The 18,085-nt window shown below is 35.5% G+C and overlaps 1 protein-coding gene across 1 annotated transcript in view; it reads left to right on the top strand.

Annotated features, from left to right (window-relative positions):
* Window positions 1-18,085, top strand: part of Awh (LIM/homeobox protein arrowhead) — a 197,993-nt gene that overhangs the window by 79,844 nt on the left and 100,064 nt on the right. The window contains exon 2 of the mRNA XM_090390027.1: window positions 13,599-13,780. Coding sequence (XP_090246153.1) covers window positions 13,599-13,780 — 182 coding nt within the window. The remainder of the gene's footprint in view (window positions 1-13,598; window positions 13,781-18,085) is intronic.

Below are 18,085 nucleotides of genomic sequence, written 5' to 3'. Positions count from 1 at the left end.
AGGTCCTGTATATCACAGATAAAACCCCATGTTCCTTCCTAGCCGCCTGTTTACACTGCTCAGAAAATTTCATGTCTTATTGAATCGTAACTCCCTAAGCATTTTTCGTCCTGCACCACTTTTAACTCCACTTCCCCGTAGCTACGGGATTTACGTTCCCTATGTGAAAACCTGACATTTGGAAGTAAGGTTACTTCGAAATGTAAGGTTTACATTAAACTTGTCATTGATCCCAAATTGCTCTACTTTATATAATAGCCTTTCATGAGGAACCCTATCAAATGATAGGATTCCTCATGAAAGGCTACTGAAGCCAATGTTATTTCTTGCATAACCTCAAAGTTATTTCTTGCCTCCAACTGTTTTTTCTTCGTCATAATAATTTACTAGATTGGTTAGGCAAGATTCCTCATCATGAACCCTTTCTGCGATCCATTAAAACTAAACAACCAAACAGAGAACGGAAGCGGCGAGTTTAAGCCTTTAAAAAAAGGAATATGAAGAAAAAAAACTATATATAGGTTATTTTATGTGTTCAGTATTTTTGTAAATTATACTGATCATGATATACCTTCTGCGCGGTAGTACAGTGGTTATAATCACCATTCTCCCCACACTGGGTGAAAAAGTCCCCAGTTCGAATCCCGTCAATGCCGCTAGGAACTTTTTATGGACTTTTTCACTGTGTGGTTGAGTTAGTCAGTCTCAGGGCTGGATAACAAGATTGTCTCCCTCCAGGAAACTCGATTTTTCTTCCAGCGAAATAGTCAAATCGACGATAGTTTTTTTTTTTAATATATATATATCTCGATTTATCTGCAGTTGCATAGTGGTTATAATTTCGGTCCTTCCCACACCGGGTGGAAAAGGTCCGGGTTCGAATCCCATCAGTGAAACGAGAAACTTTTATAGGCTTCCCCCCCCCCCCCCTTCCATTCTATGGTTGAGTTAGTCGGTCTAAGGTGATAATAGCAAGGTCTCCCCCGCCACCGGAAACTCAATTTTTCGTCTAGCAAAACAGATAAACCCACCAGAGAGCGCACAATTTACAGACATAATACACACGGGTCGATGACTTAATTCTAAAGTGTCCCTAATATATGATTATGACGGACTCATCGAGAATAATTTGTTCCCCGGTATTTATTTAGGTCTAAATTATTTAATTTGCATTGCCAACTGAGAATGGAAATTGTACTAAAAACCTCTTGATGTTTATGTTATTACTATCAATTTCTTTTTCATTTTCCTGACCCGCAGCAAACAAAACAGAACTTTCTAGAACAACTTTACAAAGTTGTTAGGGCAGCTTGGTACAGCTGTTAGAATAGGCATATACCTACAGGTGAAAAATCTAGAAAAATCCGAATATAGTGGCGGTTTACATAAAAGGACTCTTCAGGAAGTGACTTTAGAAGAGGCAGCTTGAGAACAGAATGGGAAGTAAACAAACATGACAAAAAACTTTCGGCAAACAAACAAACAAAAGACGCTGTAAATAAATAAATTTAAATACTCAAAAAAATTGAACTTTAAACTAATAAGAAAGGCAGTCAATCTGTGGTGCAATTCTCATTGAAAAAATTTTTAAGGGATAAGGAGGAATTATGATATTTGAAAGAGAAATATATATCTATAAACGAAGAAGAGGAAGGGAGAAGAAGAGAAAGAAAAAGAACAGTACGTGTGCCTGTGTGCGCCAAGCAGCAAAACAGGATACAAGCATAAAAATAAGTATTACAAAAAAATAAAATGAAATAGAAGAAAATATAGATGGAGAAGTTATTAAGCACAAAATGCCAGGCCTAGATGAAGAAAATAAGAGAGAAAGAATGTTAAGAGCCTAACAAAAAAAAAAAAAATATATATATATATATATATCAAGTAGAATTAAAGCTGAATTAACAGGCCAATCATATGTACAAAAGCTGAAAAGGAAATGACTGAAAGTGAGAGGATGGTAATAAAGATAAATAATAATTTAAAATTAAAAAAAAAAAAAAATTGGTACATAGATCAGGTATTTCATCGGGGGGCTACACCTGATTATGTACCAAACACTGTGTTTCTATGCAAACTCATGTTGATGGAGAAACTATTAAAATAAAATAGATTAAAAATATATAAAAAATAAAAATAGATAAAAAATTGATTGATCTCCAGAAACATGAGTAAGGTAGCCCCAACACAGTGTGTTTAGATTAATAAATTAAGTCGAAAGTATGTAAGTTAAAAGTATGTAAAAAAGTAACAAGGCAGCGGTATAGAAAAAGGAAGTAATGCATGGTAAGGGAGGGAGGGAAAAGATATCAAAAATAGAGGCGAAGATAGTGAGAATAAGAAAAGTGAGAATGTCCGAATCACCCTGGTATTGCACTAATAGTTCGACGGACGGAAGAAAGAAAAGTAGAAAGATGTAAAGAGAAGGAAAAGAGTTTAAAGGATAAACTGGGTGTGTAAGTACCCAACCTCTTAGAGAGGGTTTAGCTGTGAAAGTGTTAGTAGAAGTGGAAATTAATCCCGCTAGCTTATAGTGTATATTTTGAGTGTTAGATGTATAAAAAATATGATATAAAATATCGGGAGAAGGGCTAATGAAAAGTAAGAAAAATTAAATACCTGTAGTATTTAGCAGCATCAAATTGGGTAGAATATAATAAAATCAAGAAATGAAGATACAATTATGCGAACATGATTAAAAAGAATAGAATGTAAACAGAGGGAGAACTATGACAACGACGTTGCTCTGAAGAGAAGAACAATAAGAGCCTTCATAATTATAAGTAATTACTGGTAATATTAATAAATAAAATAGAACAAATTAAAAAATGAAAAGAATAACTTAGAGAGTAAAATAACACGAACATCGTTCAAATAGAAGTCATAAGGTGTAATCACTTTCCAAGTAGTGGAAATACCACCATTCTAATATACAACTGTACAACTATACAAGTATCAAAATTAACCCTAATCAAGGTGGAACATGGTGAATCCGAATTTTTGTTTAATAAGATCAGAGAGATTTTTTATAATAAAATTTATGAAATTGATTGGAATGTCATTAATGCAAAGCTTGGTATACAGATCATTTAAAGCACCAACGAAAAGTGATTGATTGCTGCTAATATTTGCCAGAGGGATAATTTGTGTGTAGATTGTTTTTATGAACCTTAATAGAAATGTTAAATTCCAATTCGTTAAATAAATAATATTAAAATTAAATTTGCTTCTTTTGTCGAATAGTTCTAAATTATGGCGAAGAGGGGGGGCTGTTTAAAGTAATATTTAAATCAAGAAAATTTGCATGTTGGTTACCAATATTTTCTTTGTTAAGAGTGAGTTCAATAGGATATATGGATTTTGCAATATTTTCAAAATGAATATTGAGAATAAGAATGTCATAAACATAGCGGAATGCAAAAAAATTAAGGTTCAGGTTGTTATGAATATAGAGTAATCTTCGTAGTAATGAAGAAATAAATTGGATACTATACTAGAAATTTGTGAACCCATGGGAACTCCTATAGATTGTTTATAAGTGTATTTATCATCGTAAATATAATTATTTAAAATACAAAGGTTGATATAGTTAATCCCAGTAATCTCATCTGATGGTATAATATATTTTGTATTTAAGAAACAATTGATTAAGTACACTGACAATCAAATGATGTGGTAAGGAAGTAAATAAATTGGTGAAGTCATAAGTTTCAATACTAAATATGCTGGAATAGGAATTGGAATTGAAAATTTTAATGATACTATGGTTATTGTTGATGATCCAAGTGGAAGGAATATTAATAAGAATAGCAGTTAACAATTTGAAAAATTGTTTACCTGGTTGATAACAGTCACTTTTTTTGGCACTAGTGATGAATCTAAAGCCAACTGATCTATGTACCAATTTTTTAATTTTTAATAATTATTTATTTTTATTTATCTTTATTACCATCCTCTCACTTTCAGTCATTTCCTTTTCAGCTTTTGTACATATGATTGGCCTGTTAATTCAGCTTTAATTCTACTTGATTTTTTTTTTTTTTTTTTGTTAGCTTCTCTCTCTCTTTCTTTCTCTCTTATTTTCTTCATCTAGGCCTGGCATTTTGTGGTTAATAACTTCTCCATCTATATTTTCTTCTATTTCATTTTATTTTTTGTAATACTTATATATATCTATATATGCAATATTTTCTCACAAAATCGGGAGTGAGAAACTCAGTTAGTCCCATAGAACTGCGTTAGCAGACTGATTTTGAAGAGTGAAGAAGTAGTTTTAAAGTTTGCTTATCATAATTAGGCTGATTATTGGCCTTATCTCAGGTGAAGAAAAGAAATGGAAAGAATGTATAATGGTCAGCAGTATTAATAGTGAAAGGCGATATTAAATAGTAATTATTAATAGTTAACAGTTAATTGAAAATATGATGTGATATGAGATTGTGAGTAAGATGGAAGTAAAATATGCAGCTGAAGAGAATGAAAAAAGTATAATGGCAAGAGTCGACGGCCGGATAGTGATGTCATTCCATTGGCAGACTGCAGCCTGTTGCATATTATGGACCCCGGCATAAGTGAGTTGAAATTGCTCAGACGTCCAGTTCTATTAGCTAGAAGATTTACAAATGGAGAAGTTATAAATCTGCGGACAGATTCCTATTACGAGAGATGGCCTGGTGGGAAGTAGGTCAGTCACACAGTTGCCACTGATTTCCATATAGCAGGTATGGTAATTCCACTCAAAATTGTTCGAGAATCGATTCAGCTAATTATACGAGACTTCGGAAGCACTTAGACAGAAAAGCTTTCCTGCATTTTCATCATTAAATGAAAGAAGAGATCTGTAAAGAAAATACACTATGAAAAAGGGAAATGTAAGTCTTCAGAACTGTTATTAATAGAATAGTATGGTTAAAGAACTGAGAAAATTATAGAAGAGAATAGGCTAATGTATGATTAATGTTTTAATGAATTAGAAAGTCATTGGGTTTGCTGCTTAATGTATCCATCTCATATCAAGGCACTTCGCTACGAGTTGCTTTTCACTACTCTAAATAAAAAGGAGCATTGCTCCAATTAGTAAACTCTAAAAACCGACACCCTCGGGGATTGAGAGCTGTCAGATTTTAATTTTCTGGATTTTTGAAGGGTACACCAAGTAGTTCAGTAGTTTTTTAGAAGAGCACATTTCAATAAATATTAAGCACAAACAATGAACTTATTCGTATTTACATCTGTAGTGTTTATAACGCCTGTTTTGTCATTTCATCTGCTTTTGCGGTCAACAGGATTTGAACTGTGTGGATAATGAAATAGGCTTAATCCAGAACAAACCTGTCTTTATAGCTAGTTGCCTTGGTATTGCATTACTTTCAAGATATAGCTTTTATATAAAAACTTTGAAAACTGATGTCGTATGCCACTCACCTCGGACAACTTTATAACTGATTTGAATGCGTGGTGTCACTAAAGACCATCTGCTATTTAATGAAATAATCAGTTAGTCCTGAAACAGGTTGTCATGGTCGTCTCACCTTTTAAAAAAATGACCAAACTGTATGGATAACCATACAGTTTAAATCCTGTTGCCTCCAAAAAAGATTAAAGAACAAGATAGTACTGCAAGCATATTATAAGGAAAGGTCACTCTTTTTTGCTTGGATCCTTAAAGACAAATGCAATTGTTAATGTGAGTGTCCAATTGTTTTCTTAATATTTTCGGATTGTAAAATGTTGATTTTTTTTTTCTTTTTTTTTTTGGAAAATGTGCTGGATTTTAAAGAATTCTGTATTTCAGAGTGCCGGAGTTAGTTTATTGCATATTGTCTTTTTATTTAAATGTCACTATTCAGACTCTGGTTTCGATACTTTCTGGGATCTCACATGTAAGGATTGGGAAGACCTGAACAAACTAGTGATGAAATATAGCTACAATCGTCACTGGGTTTTTCAAGTCTGCACAATGCTCACCTGCCCACCATTGAGATTCCAGAAAGGATCGAAACCCGGGTGCGGATAATGGCATACACTTTAAATAAAAATCAATATACTTTTTTGAGGATTTCTTGTGATGACCAACAATATATTTTTCCATTGGAGCGAGCAGTGCTTTTCATTTAGAGTAGTCCAATGCAACTCGTGACGAAGTACCTCCACAACATAGATCAACGAATTAAGTAGCAGTCAAAGTTTGCTCACAGCTACCTACATTACATAAAAAGGAATATGCCTAGCATGTACAATGGCTTTTTATTGCTTTTGATTAAAGCTAACTTCAGGGCAAAAGCTAGAGGCTTTTGTCCTGAAGTTAATTATGTATTAGAAGGCGAATATTCAGTAGATTTATTGGTTAGCTGGATCTTTAGATTTCAATTAACATTAAAAATATATGTTGGTAATGATATTCAAGAGTGTACCCCAGATTAGTATTATAATTATGAAAGACAAAGAGGGAAAAGAGAGAGGGGAGGATAAAATATGAATGATTGTGAAAGATAGAGGGATAAAAAGAAAATATATGAGAGATAAAGGGAAAAATCATAAGGAAATAATTGGTAAAGAGGGAAAGTAAAATAAATATTGAAACTAAATGTTTCAGGTAAGGATAATTGAAAAGTAATTTCGTTATTACGATTGAGTAAAAGAGGTAATTGACTAAAAGAGATTGAACAGATATGATTAGAGGAGAATAGGACTGCAAGATTTTATGTTATACAGTTGTAGGAATTGAATTTTAAGTTGGATAAATACTTTTTTGCAATAATAATTGTATCTATTATGAATTATATATAATTTGAAAAAAAATCACGAAAGCTTGATGATAGGTATCAGTAGTATAGGTTTGATAGTAGTAGACAATATTACAGATTTAGATACGATACATAAACCTATCGAGTGATAATATAAAGTAGAGGCGAATTTTGAGGATTATTATAGTGTTGGTAATGGTTGCCCTTTGTGCATATGTGTAAATAGCATCGTTGTATAATAAATACATCCTTGTGTGAATAGTATCGCTGTATAATAAATACATCGTTGTATAAATAGCATCATTATTCTGTTTTGTGTGTTAGCTTTAATTGCTCTTAAGGTATACACAGGCCTGCCTAATGTGCATATTTATGAAGACAATAACTCTTCGTTCTAGGATCTTCTGATCATATTGAGAATTACCATAGCAGACAGGTTGCATTGTGGGCTCCAGTGGCTTCAGAGGACTGACAATTGCTGTCTGTGAAATTGTTCACAGACAACAATTTTCAGTGAACAATACTTAAGGAAAGGAGTGCATAGAGTGATACTCATAGAAAGGTAAATGGCGAGATATAGGAAAGATACTGAACTAACAGATGATTAAAAAATAATAATAGACACTCGTATAAATGTATAATAAAGGTCCTCTCATTTATACCCAGTTTCCACAAATCCCAGTTATTATCGTGAATTGCTATATGAATGTAGTTTACGATAAAGTTGGTTGTAGTCCCATATTAGTTTAGATTATGCAGTTCTTAATACTAGGCACACTTGAATTGTATACCTGTTATTTTTTGGCTAATGCTCTCCGAATTGCTATTAACAGTAAAGAAATATTATTATATTTCGGGTTCATTCTATTTTTATTTCTTAAATTAATTGAATTTTTTCATTTTATGTGATTAATAGAAAGCAAGTGAAGAGTAAATGGCTAATTATCTTATTATGAATTAATTATTAATTGATGTTAACTATTAATAATATATAAAGTAATTTTGTTTTTACTTCACTGCACATACCTAACGCCTAATATTCACTCAATGTTTAGTAATACTTCACTTATTTCTTCCTGGATTTTAATAACAACGAGATATATAACGTATTTCACCTTATGTTCTGATTAATATAACATGCAAATAATAATTCCTGATTTATATATTTAGTAAACTGATAACAAAAAACGAGCTCCTCAAAATTGGAACCAATTTTGAGGAGCTCGTTTTTTCTACGCATTCGCCATATTGGCCATTCACTTCTTCAATCAGTGCCAGGCAACAAAAATAATGTTATCCAGTGCTTCAGCTGATATTACAGTATATGGTAGCCTATGTGATATGTGTGAGAAAAATAAATAAATAAAATAATTTAAAAAAATTCTGTTTATCCGATTTTGATGAAAGAAATGATCTGCTAATAGAAATTTGAGTTCGCTCGATAAATATTTCTAAAAGATCTAAATATAAAATTTCATGAAAATCCGTTCACTGAAAGTCAAGTCGTTATGTGCGAAAGGACGGACGGAAATTGTTAAGACAGTAAGTGCTTTACGCATTTGCGAACGCCCCTAAAAATATCAAATTCAAAGCATACTGGGGTAAATAATCTTGAACTCGCCATCTTTATCTTTGTACACAACTCGCACTGATAAAATATTGGCTGTAAGGGAGCACCCTACTGAAAAATAAGATATGATATATCGTTACAGGCAGGGGCGTTAGGAGAAAATCTTCATAGTTGTTACCATTGACTCCTGCGGTGTCAAGTGCTTCATATTGGATTGCGGATACTCACTAGATAGAGCTAACGGAAAGAATTCGGACGCACAAGAAGTAAATTAGTTTTATTTGTACACTTCCGCATAAAGAAATGCTGGAAACTAGAAATTCTCATCGTGGCTTATGCCAGAGATTTACATTTTTAAGTGGATATTGTTAAATTCCTTGAAGGTATAATAGAGTTAAAAGTTGGAAACAATATACTTGAAAACTTATATCTCAGAAACATCTTCACAAACATCTTTCAGAAACGTCTTCTCTACTAGAGAAGCGTTATTTATTTGAAGTAGTGCAATACCAGCTATCCCGTTGTGAAGGCTGTTTGTTATTTGATTTTTAGGAGCATTAGCAACTAAGGCCATATTGCTCCGTGGATATGCGGTGGCATTTCCCTGACCTTTCCGCATCCTCCGTATTTGGTGGTCACGGCCTCGAACCCCGGTCTAATCAAGCTACGCACTGCTGCTCCTGCCCACCTGGCTACGGAGGCCCCCGTTGTGAAGGCACCCACAATATGAGATACAATTAAAATGATGCCTTTTACACTACATACGTAGTTCAAATTTATGTGTAAACTGTGGTGTATCTACACCGATATTATGTAGTTAATTACCTAAACCCATAAGAAATTATGCCTTGTGCATTTCGTCTTCTAATACATTATTACCTACACCATTTGGCATATCTCATATTGTGGAAATAACTTCGCAACTGTGATGGCATTTTGTATTACCAGGTACCTGCCCACCCACTGATGTTTCGAAGCTAGTGAGCTTCGAAACGATCGTCTGCGTGGTGGTGGTATCCACTTCAAATAAATAACAGAACAGTAGTCTTCTCTACTAGAGAAGCGTTATTTATTTGAAGTAGTGCAGTACCAGCTATCTCGTTGTGAAAGCACCCACAATATGATTGGTTTGGTTTTGTTTTTTTTTTTTTTTTTTAAGGAGCATTAGCAACTAAGGCCATATTGCTCCGGGTCATGCGGTGGTCATTCCCTGACCTCTCCGCATCCTCCGTATTTGGTGGTGACGGGCTCGAACCCCGGTTTAATCAAGAAGCGTGTGCTACGCACTGCTGCTCCTTCCCACCTGGCTACGGAGGCGCCCCCCCACAATATGAGATATAATTAAAACGATGCCTTTACTCTACATAAGTAGTTCAAATTTATGGGTAAACTATGGTGTATCAACACCGATATTATATAGTTGATCATCAGTCTATGAAGGTTACAGAGAGTCGCATCTTCAGCGCAGTTTATATGTTAACGTCCGCCAGCACTACCGTCGTAACCGAGTTGTCAAGCGCTTGTGTAGATAAGTATACGTGCTTTAAGCACGCGTGACTACAAAATACGGTATTATTCTATTATCTCCGTCTTGTGCAGTCCTCTAATCTCAGAAAATTTATTTTATTTTATTCATACTTGAGCAGAACGATATCCTAGTAGGTAGTTGGCCGACCGGGCTAGCCAGGTGGGTAAAGTGCCTGCCTGGCAACCTAAAGGTCGGGGCGTTTGAATCCCGCCTCGGGCTTGGATCAGAGTAAAATGCAAAAACTTTGGGAGGTGCATTATGGCCACAGAAGCCGATGCGCTAACAACAACAACAACAAAAAAAAAAAAAAAGTAGGTAGTTGCAAGCATTTCTATAGACGAACTTCAGCAGTATTTATTTGTAACCATTTAGTTAGTGCTGATTCATTATCAAGATATCATAAAGCATTCAACAAAGTTTTTATGTAGCATGCGTCAGTTGTCATCTTTATAAAATCAGTTTGAGCATCAGGATTGGGGGACGTGATAACACAAGTGAGCATTTTGAGCGTGGTGGTGAGCCCATTACACAATTTGTCACTGGACGACACAAAATTCTCAAGTGAGGGCTGCAGGTTTTTATCTGCCATGTTTATTGTCCTGCAGACAAGCAAGCCGATGCAGAATACATGCAATTTTTAGACAATATAAAGGTAAACTGCAGCCATTATCACCCCACTGCAGGATGGAAGCCTCCTCAACAATTCATGCTGAGGGAAATGGACCATAATCTGTCACGCTGGTCTAGTGCGGGTTGGCAGATCGACCGTATTTATCAGTCAGGGGCTTGAACCCCGGTCTACTCAAAGAGCGTGTGCTACTGCATTCCCGCTCTTGATCATTCGGCTACGGAGGCCTCTTTAGACAATATACTGACGTTTAATAGCCTTAATTGAACATCGGTACCTATCCAGTCGGAACAATAACCGCAAATGGCGGGATCCTGTTGTAAGTAAGAACAGTATAGCGTATGCATTTAAATAGTGGACACCCCTGCTTTGTAAAATAAATAGAAGAACTCTTTATTGCATACAAAAGGCACACGTCGTACACAACACCCTTCATGGCTATAAGCCAGGGGTTGACTTTCAAACCTTCGCAACACCACTTTCCCTTACTTAGTTACTGTCATCAAGCAGTATTGTAGATGAACTGTTTATGCTAATAATATTAAGTCCGACGGTAATGCTGAGCAATGGAGAAATTAATAAATGTCAGTGGAGAGTCCTAATATTGTGTATGCAGAAGACTTAGTCATTGCACTTAATACATAACCATAAAAATGTCTATTACAAAGCTCGCTGTCAGCGAAAGGTAGTCGAGAAACTTGTAGCGACAGGACGATGTTAAGGATGTTAAAAGCCGACTCGTAAGTTGCGCGAGAAGAACAGCAGATACGTGTTTGCACTGAAAAGACGGAACGGCATTACCCGACAGCTGACGAAGAAGGTTGTGCCTCTCTGCGAACATCATTCTGCTGTAACCTACTTGTGTTGGACTGTCAGATTTATGGTGGACAGACGTGCGGGCATGTCACGCGTGTTGGGGGGGGGGGCACATACCAGTCCTTGCGCTGTCTTCTTAGCATGAGAAAGCTGCCAGTGACAAACGCGATGGACGGAAGCTATGATGTTGCTAGATAGTTGGAGTGCACGTGATGCGCGTGCCAATGACGCAACAATAGTGAATTCCCGGACGTGGGCTGCAGTAGAGACCCGCCGGGGCGTGAGGACAGTGACAGCGTTAAACATCCCCAAACTACGACGTTCTCTAAACAATGGTAGCAGGAGGGGCACGTGGCACCGTGTCAAATGGCGCTTAATGAAGGGGTTTGCAAAGCCAAGCCATCCGCTGTGTCTTATTCGTTGATGCCAGGTCGGAGCGCTTTGTCTGTAAGAGACGACAATTACATCGTCGTTAGCAAGGCCGGTTATGGCAACTTGTCAGTCGCTCGTACACAATATAAAAAGATTGGGAGTGGAGTCCATCCACGATGCGGCAGTTAACAGTGGCTACTGGTAATCACAAGGCACAAAGGGATTCCTCTTGCTGGCCGACAGACAATAATTTCTTATTCTTTTCTTATTTACAGACTTCCGGGACACCTTAGAGCATGGATGGGGAAATGCTGGCCGCGGCTAGATTTCTCAAAATTATTCGGGGTTCTTAAACTTTTAAATATGGTACTAAAAATATTTAAGAAAATGCTTTCAGAGAGGGAATACAAAATAAGAATGAGAAGAAAAGAAACAAGTGTTAAAAAACTCTGCTAATGTGTACGTTAAGCGTCAACGCAATTAAGGCTATGAGGCGTCAGTTTATATATGTGTCTGTAATTACGTGCGTTTTTCGGCCGAAAAACTTCAGTTTCTATGAAAAAAAGTCATGCAATCCTCGCTTGAGACTGACTGGCCATACGACGTGGAAAAGAGCCGATAAAAATTCTTCACCTCATTGACGGAATTCGAACTGAAGTTTTTTCCGACCTGTGCTACCGGGAGGGTTGTTACCAGATAACAGCGAGCTGACAGTTATGTTTATTGAAGTTCTTTCAAAAGTTGCGTAACCTTATGTAAGTAGCATTTCATTTTAGTAACTTACATGAGTATCTAACAAACACTAGCTGAATACTGAAGGAGTACATCTCAGTTATGAATAAAACTATCATAGTAGGGCCACCCGAGAATTACTTCATTTACTCGCGTGCATTATTTCTGTAAATTGCGTGTGTCCCATAGTCTGTTTGCCAGTTTTGCTGGACAAAAAAAAAAAAAAAAAAAACGGAACGTGTGGGGGAGGTGTCAAACAGTTGATATAACAGTAAACGATTTAGCCTCCTTGAAACACCGTAAGTGCTTAGCCGCAACCCATCTTATGTTCTCTGCTATTGCCTGCTAAGTGCATGCAAGCAGTGATTTTTCTTACCTATTAGCAAAAATTGTTTTACTTTGTCTTTCAAAACTACTATTAACAGGTTAAAATTTGATAGCACTACATTGTTAGCCGTGTTCGAATATTTTGTACTTTCAAATGAACAGCTCTCCGATTTGACTATAAATAAGCAAATGCGTTTTCTATTTATACTGCTCTTGGACGCCCACATTGGGTCAGAAGAGTTGTTTCTTAACAAAGGAATTATTACTAGGCACTAAAAACGTGCGTGGTGGGCACCGATTTAAGTAGTGGGCTCCTAAAATTAAAATGTTCATCTATACATATTTTCCTATTTGAACTTTTTCGATCACGTCAACACCCCTTTCCCCCATCCCATGGAAATTCCTGAAAAAGCCTCTGTCCACATTCAAATTTTTGAATTTGCATCTAATATAAATTATTGGAATTTTAGTAACAAGAGGTCATGAAACGATCAGCGCCCTCAGGATTTGACTACAGGAGTGTAGGTGTTCCTGAAAAAAATTAATGACTGTTCTGTTAAACTGGCAACCAAATTGGTCGATTAAAATCGTAGAAGAAAAACAAAAAAAACTTTTTTTGACTCTATATATATATCAAAAATAATAAATTGCATTTTCTCTCATAAAGGAGATGCATTAAATCTGCGGATGCTCGTGCCATTAACAGCCATCCTCAGACTTCAAATTGCCATTCTGTGCACTTTTGACAAGTAAGACACTTCAGCAATGTTTAGAGACATTTGCAACGAATGCAGGGTTCAGGGTCATGAATTTTATTTTAAAAAAACATTGAGTTGTGTTGCTTCTTCATTATAAACAAAAATCATTACTTTTTTCCAGACAGAAAGGGAGGTGTGTTGTGCATGCGCCAAACTCATAACGGACCGGTATCTTCTAAGGGTTAATGGACGATCATGGCACGCACACTGTCTCCGATGTTGCGTCTGTCAAGCCGTTCTCGACCGACAACCGTCATGCTTCATCAGAGAGGACAACGTCTACTGCCGAACAGATTATGTAAGGTGGGCCTTGCCCTGTGTGGTACTTCTATACTTTAAGATAGATTAGTTATGTTATCTACTGTTTATAATAGACAGTATGTGAAGCTTACATTATTTAAGTTAGCTTAAGATAGTTTAAATCTTAATTATTTAAGATAATTTATAATTTTAAGATAAAAAAAAAAGTGCATGTGATAGATAATATACTGGAATTATTCCATTTTCTACTTCTTAGTTTACAATATATAGGGGAGCACAAAATAAATTCCTATAATTAATTTAATTTTTTTTTTAATCTTAAATCACGTAATCATCGTACATGAATTGCAAATTTTGTGCAGCGGCGTTCATAAATAAAGAAATCTGAGTATTATATTGGATGAATATTGTCAGCCATTTAATCGCTCTGAAATGATTCCAACACTTGGTACTCTTATCATTTAATAATTATTATAAAAATGGTTGTTTGTTTGTTTTTGCGCCAACGCTGTCTTGTTTTTTTTTTTTATTGTTTGTTTTACCGTCCATCTGCTTGGACTTATATTGCAGAATTATATTATGTGTGTACATGCAAATGTGTATTCCGGCTGATTTGCATGTTGTGGGGGCTAAAAAACCCAATTCACAGAAAAAACTAAAATTCCACGTCTGCCTGATTTTAGCCAATTACAGCTCCGATTAAAGAATTCTGTCGGTCTCCGACGGGATTCAAACACCGTTGGAGACCGACAAAATATATTTTTTTAATTTAATATTTCATTTTTCTTTTCTTTTCCCATTTTTGCTCCTCCCCTCTTCCCAGAGCTGTGGCCCCTAGGCAACTGCACCACATGCACCATAAGATGATATGCCACTCTTCTGGCGAAACCGCTACGCTCTGACGGAAGTTTTAAACTATGGCGGTCAGTGTACTGTGTTTGTAAATTCCACTTATTTTGCTGTCGATTTGCCTGTTTTGCTGGTTGAAAATCAAGTTTCCTGGAAGAGAGGCGGGGAAGCTGCGCAGTCCTCGTTCGAAGCCTCCTAATTCATTCACGGTGTGGAAAAAAAGGCCGTAAAATTATAAAAATGATTCTTTCCCTAAGAGTATAAAAATGATTATTTTGCCCTAGAATGCCGAAATGACTACTGAAAATAATTGGAAGGACGGAAGTGTGCATGAACCTCTAGAAGTGGTGGATAATAACCCCTGAGAAGACAGGTGAAGAAATATATCCTAAGCCATTCAGCTAATTGTTTTAGCATCATATTTCGGTATTTGCATTTCTCTGGAGGTTTTAAAAGTCATGAGGCCCAAGGTCAGATCTGTTCAATAACTCCGAATGATCATGTGAGTAGGGTGTATTTTGCTAGCATTTATGTTTATCAAGATTAGATGAAAACCGAGACTGGCTAGCTAATGTGTTGTGGATAGATGGGCCCATTTATACCTTCATAGCTGTTAACATCCATCTTATAATTTGTATCAATTGTGGGAAAGGCTTATCCTGAAACTCTCTCTCTCTCTCTCTCTCTCTCTCTCTCTCTCTCTCTATATATATATATATATATATATATATATATATATATATATATATATATATATATATATAGAGAGAGAGAGAGAGAGAGAGAGAGAGAGAGAGAGAGAGAGAGAGAGTCCATATTTAACTGGTCCATATTTCTTTGAGAAAGAAGTTAAGGGGGTAGTCAAAATTGTTACAACAAATGGAAACAGACATGCTGGATATCAGGCATTGTTTCGCTTAAATTAAGTGAACGAGGTGTCTTTGACAGAACCATATTCTAGAAAGATGGAGCGCTACCTTATATCCATCAAGTGCACTAGTTTTCGAATTCATTCAGAATTAATTTTATTTACTTCCAAGAAGCCACTCCTGTTTCAGTCTCTGTGACTTTTGGCTATGGGCTTCTTCTATGCAGATTGTGTTTACAAAATCCATCCTTCGAATTAAAACAGCTTTTAATATTGATCCAGAGTACTTTAAGATATTTTGTTTCTTGACTAGCCTTAATTGAAATTGAAGGTGGCCATTTAAAACTTGAATTAAGGCTCTGAATACTTTTCTATAAACAGATTTCGCAATACAAATATTTGAAATAAATAAATATCCGTTTATAAAATTTCAGTTCATCATGGGAAGTTTATTTATGCTCACCCTTTATTTAGTTAAATATAGAATGGTATAGTATAATACGGCTTGTAGCAAACACTATGTTCCTACAAGGAGTTAGTCCTGGGGCAGCTAACATGGTGTGTTTTTTTTTTTTTTTTTTTTTTGGGGGGGGGGGCAAGAACAGTTCCTTACTATTAATCTCATTTTAATCAATAATCTCATTGCGAAATCTCATTTTTCAAAATAAGATTTAATTTTTGTTAATAAATATTTCCATTTACAGTTTAATTTTTATACTTAATAATTAAATACGAAAAAACACGGTTATTACAAGATACCATAACATTCTTATTACACAGTTGTAATAATATTATTAAATATTGAGGAAGCCACTTAAAACCTTATAAAAAAAAATTGCATTTACCATGGTTGTAGTCCGCGTGACTGCTAAATACGATATTCTTGTATTCTGTTACTCTTGAGAACTATGATCGTATCTAGCTGTCCCAGAGCAGGAAAGTTATTTATTAATTTATATTTTCAACAGTCAGTGTGAAACCATATTTTTCGACACGCTAGTTTTAAGCTCAAAGGAGGTTGGTGGGGGCGATAACCGTTAGAGCGGCCTGCGATCATGTAGGGCCACAATTTGGAACGCATTAGTTAGTCCATCCAGTATGCCATCATATGTATAAAAAAAGAAAGTCCTGTCTTTCAACATTAGGTAAAGCAAGTCTCACAGAGGAGGATTTATCTGATACTAAAAGTTAAAAGAGAAACAGTGCAAGTCCAACAGACTGCCTGAAACTTTGACGTTAAGCGTTCATTAAATGAATATAGCTTCGTTGGCTTTGGCTACTTGATATCGTTCTGACACATCTTTCGAACTGCACTAGAACACTTTTATCAGGTTCATCTGGATTGGAGTTCCAAACATTTGGTAATCTCTTTTATATTAGGAGGTTCTACTTGAGTTAATGAGAACCTCCTTCCCCTTTTATCATAAAGTTCCATATTTTAGAAGTTATTATGCCCATCATACCCTGCTGTGAGAGAAGACTGTTAGATTTACTCGGCACTAAAAATGCAGACGCTTGTTGATGATACAATGTAATCACAACTTTGGTGTCAGTTTAAGGTGAAATACTCTGTTTCACCTTAAACAAAATTGACATCAAAGCAAAGACTGACAATCAGTTTATCCCTGGTTTATGTATTACTCCGATATACAAAATATAGTTCACTGGTATTAATAGCATTTAACTTATATAAATTTCGATCGATCTATCCATTTTATGGAGGAACTTGGCATAATAAACATTACACTTTTTTTTTTTTTCTACTATAATTTTATTTTATATCCGTCCTTATGTAAAAGAGACGTCACATCCGTGATCGATGTCTTTCTCTTTGACCTTCGAACACAATGCAGTGCTTTCAAATATGGACGAGAACGTGTCAGGTTTATCGTCAACATCTGATCTGATCTCTGAAAAGTCTGTTTCTTAGAAATAAACGCGGGAAACCATTGAAGAGTAGTGTTAGGTAAAATGTTGTGAATTTTTATTCAAAACTTCGAGTGCCCAAGAAGAGCATAAATTCAGTTGCTAATAAAATCAACAATATTTAAATATAACCTAATATTTAATTTTTTAAATACTGTATATACTGATAGATATTTTTAAATTTATATTTTTATTATTATAGTGGCAAAAACATACCCGTTATGAGAAACGGCCTACGCGCTGTGATAAAAAAATATCTGTACGGATTGTAATAGAGTATTAGGCGAGGAGACTCCTGTACTTTTCTCAGTGATGTCAACTTTCGATTGAAACAGAATATACCTAAATTCGTTATGCTATTTGAATTACAAAAAAACATATATATATATATAAAATAAAAATAAATAAAAACCAGCCGCCAGCAGCGTATTGGATTGTTTTTGGAGCCGAGGAAGCCTATGAGATCTCACTTTTTCTGCCGATTCCCTTCCCATGAAATATTGATATATTTTTCTTCTACATCTATACTTTTTCTATATCTATACTATATCTATACTTTTTCTGCATCTTCTACATCAGTTGAGAAACACTGGCCTTTTAAATAAACTTTCTGTTTACACTCCTGGACGGCCACATAGGGCCAGAGGAGCTTACAATTTACCAGTGATATGAACTTGAACCACAGTAAACTCAAACGCGTATAC

Source organism: Mastigoproctus giganteus, chromosome 2 (assembly GCF_048544385.1).
Source record: "Mastigoproctus giganteus isolate SK-2022 chromosome 2, ASM4854438v1, whole genome shotgun sequence".
NCBI classification, from domain to species: domain Eukaryota; kingdom Metazoa; phylum Arthropoda; class Arachnida; order Uropygi; family Thelyphonidae; genus Mastigoproctus; species Mastigoproctus giganteus.
The sequence above is the reverse complement of the archived record's forward strand: the minus strand, read 5'-3'. Positions and strand labels throughout refer to the sequence as shown.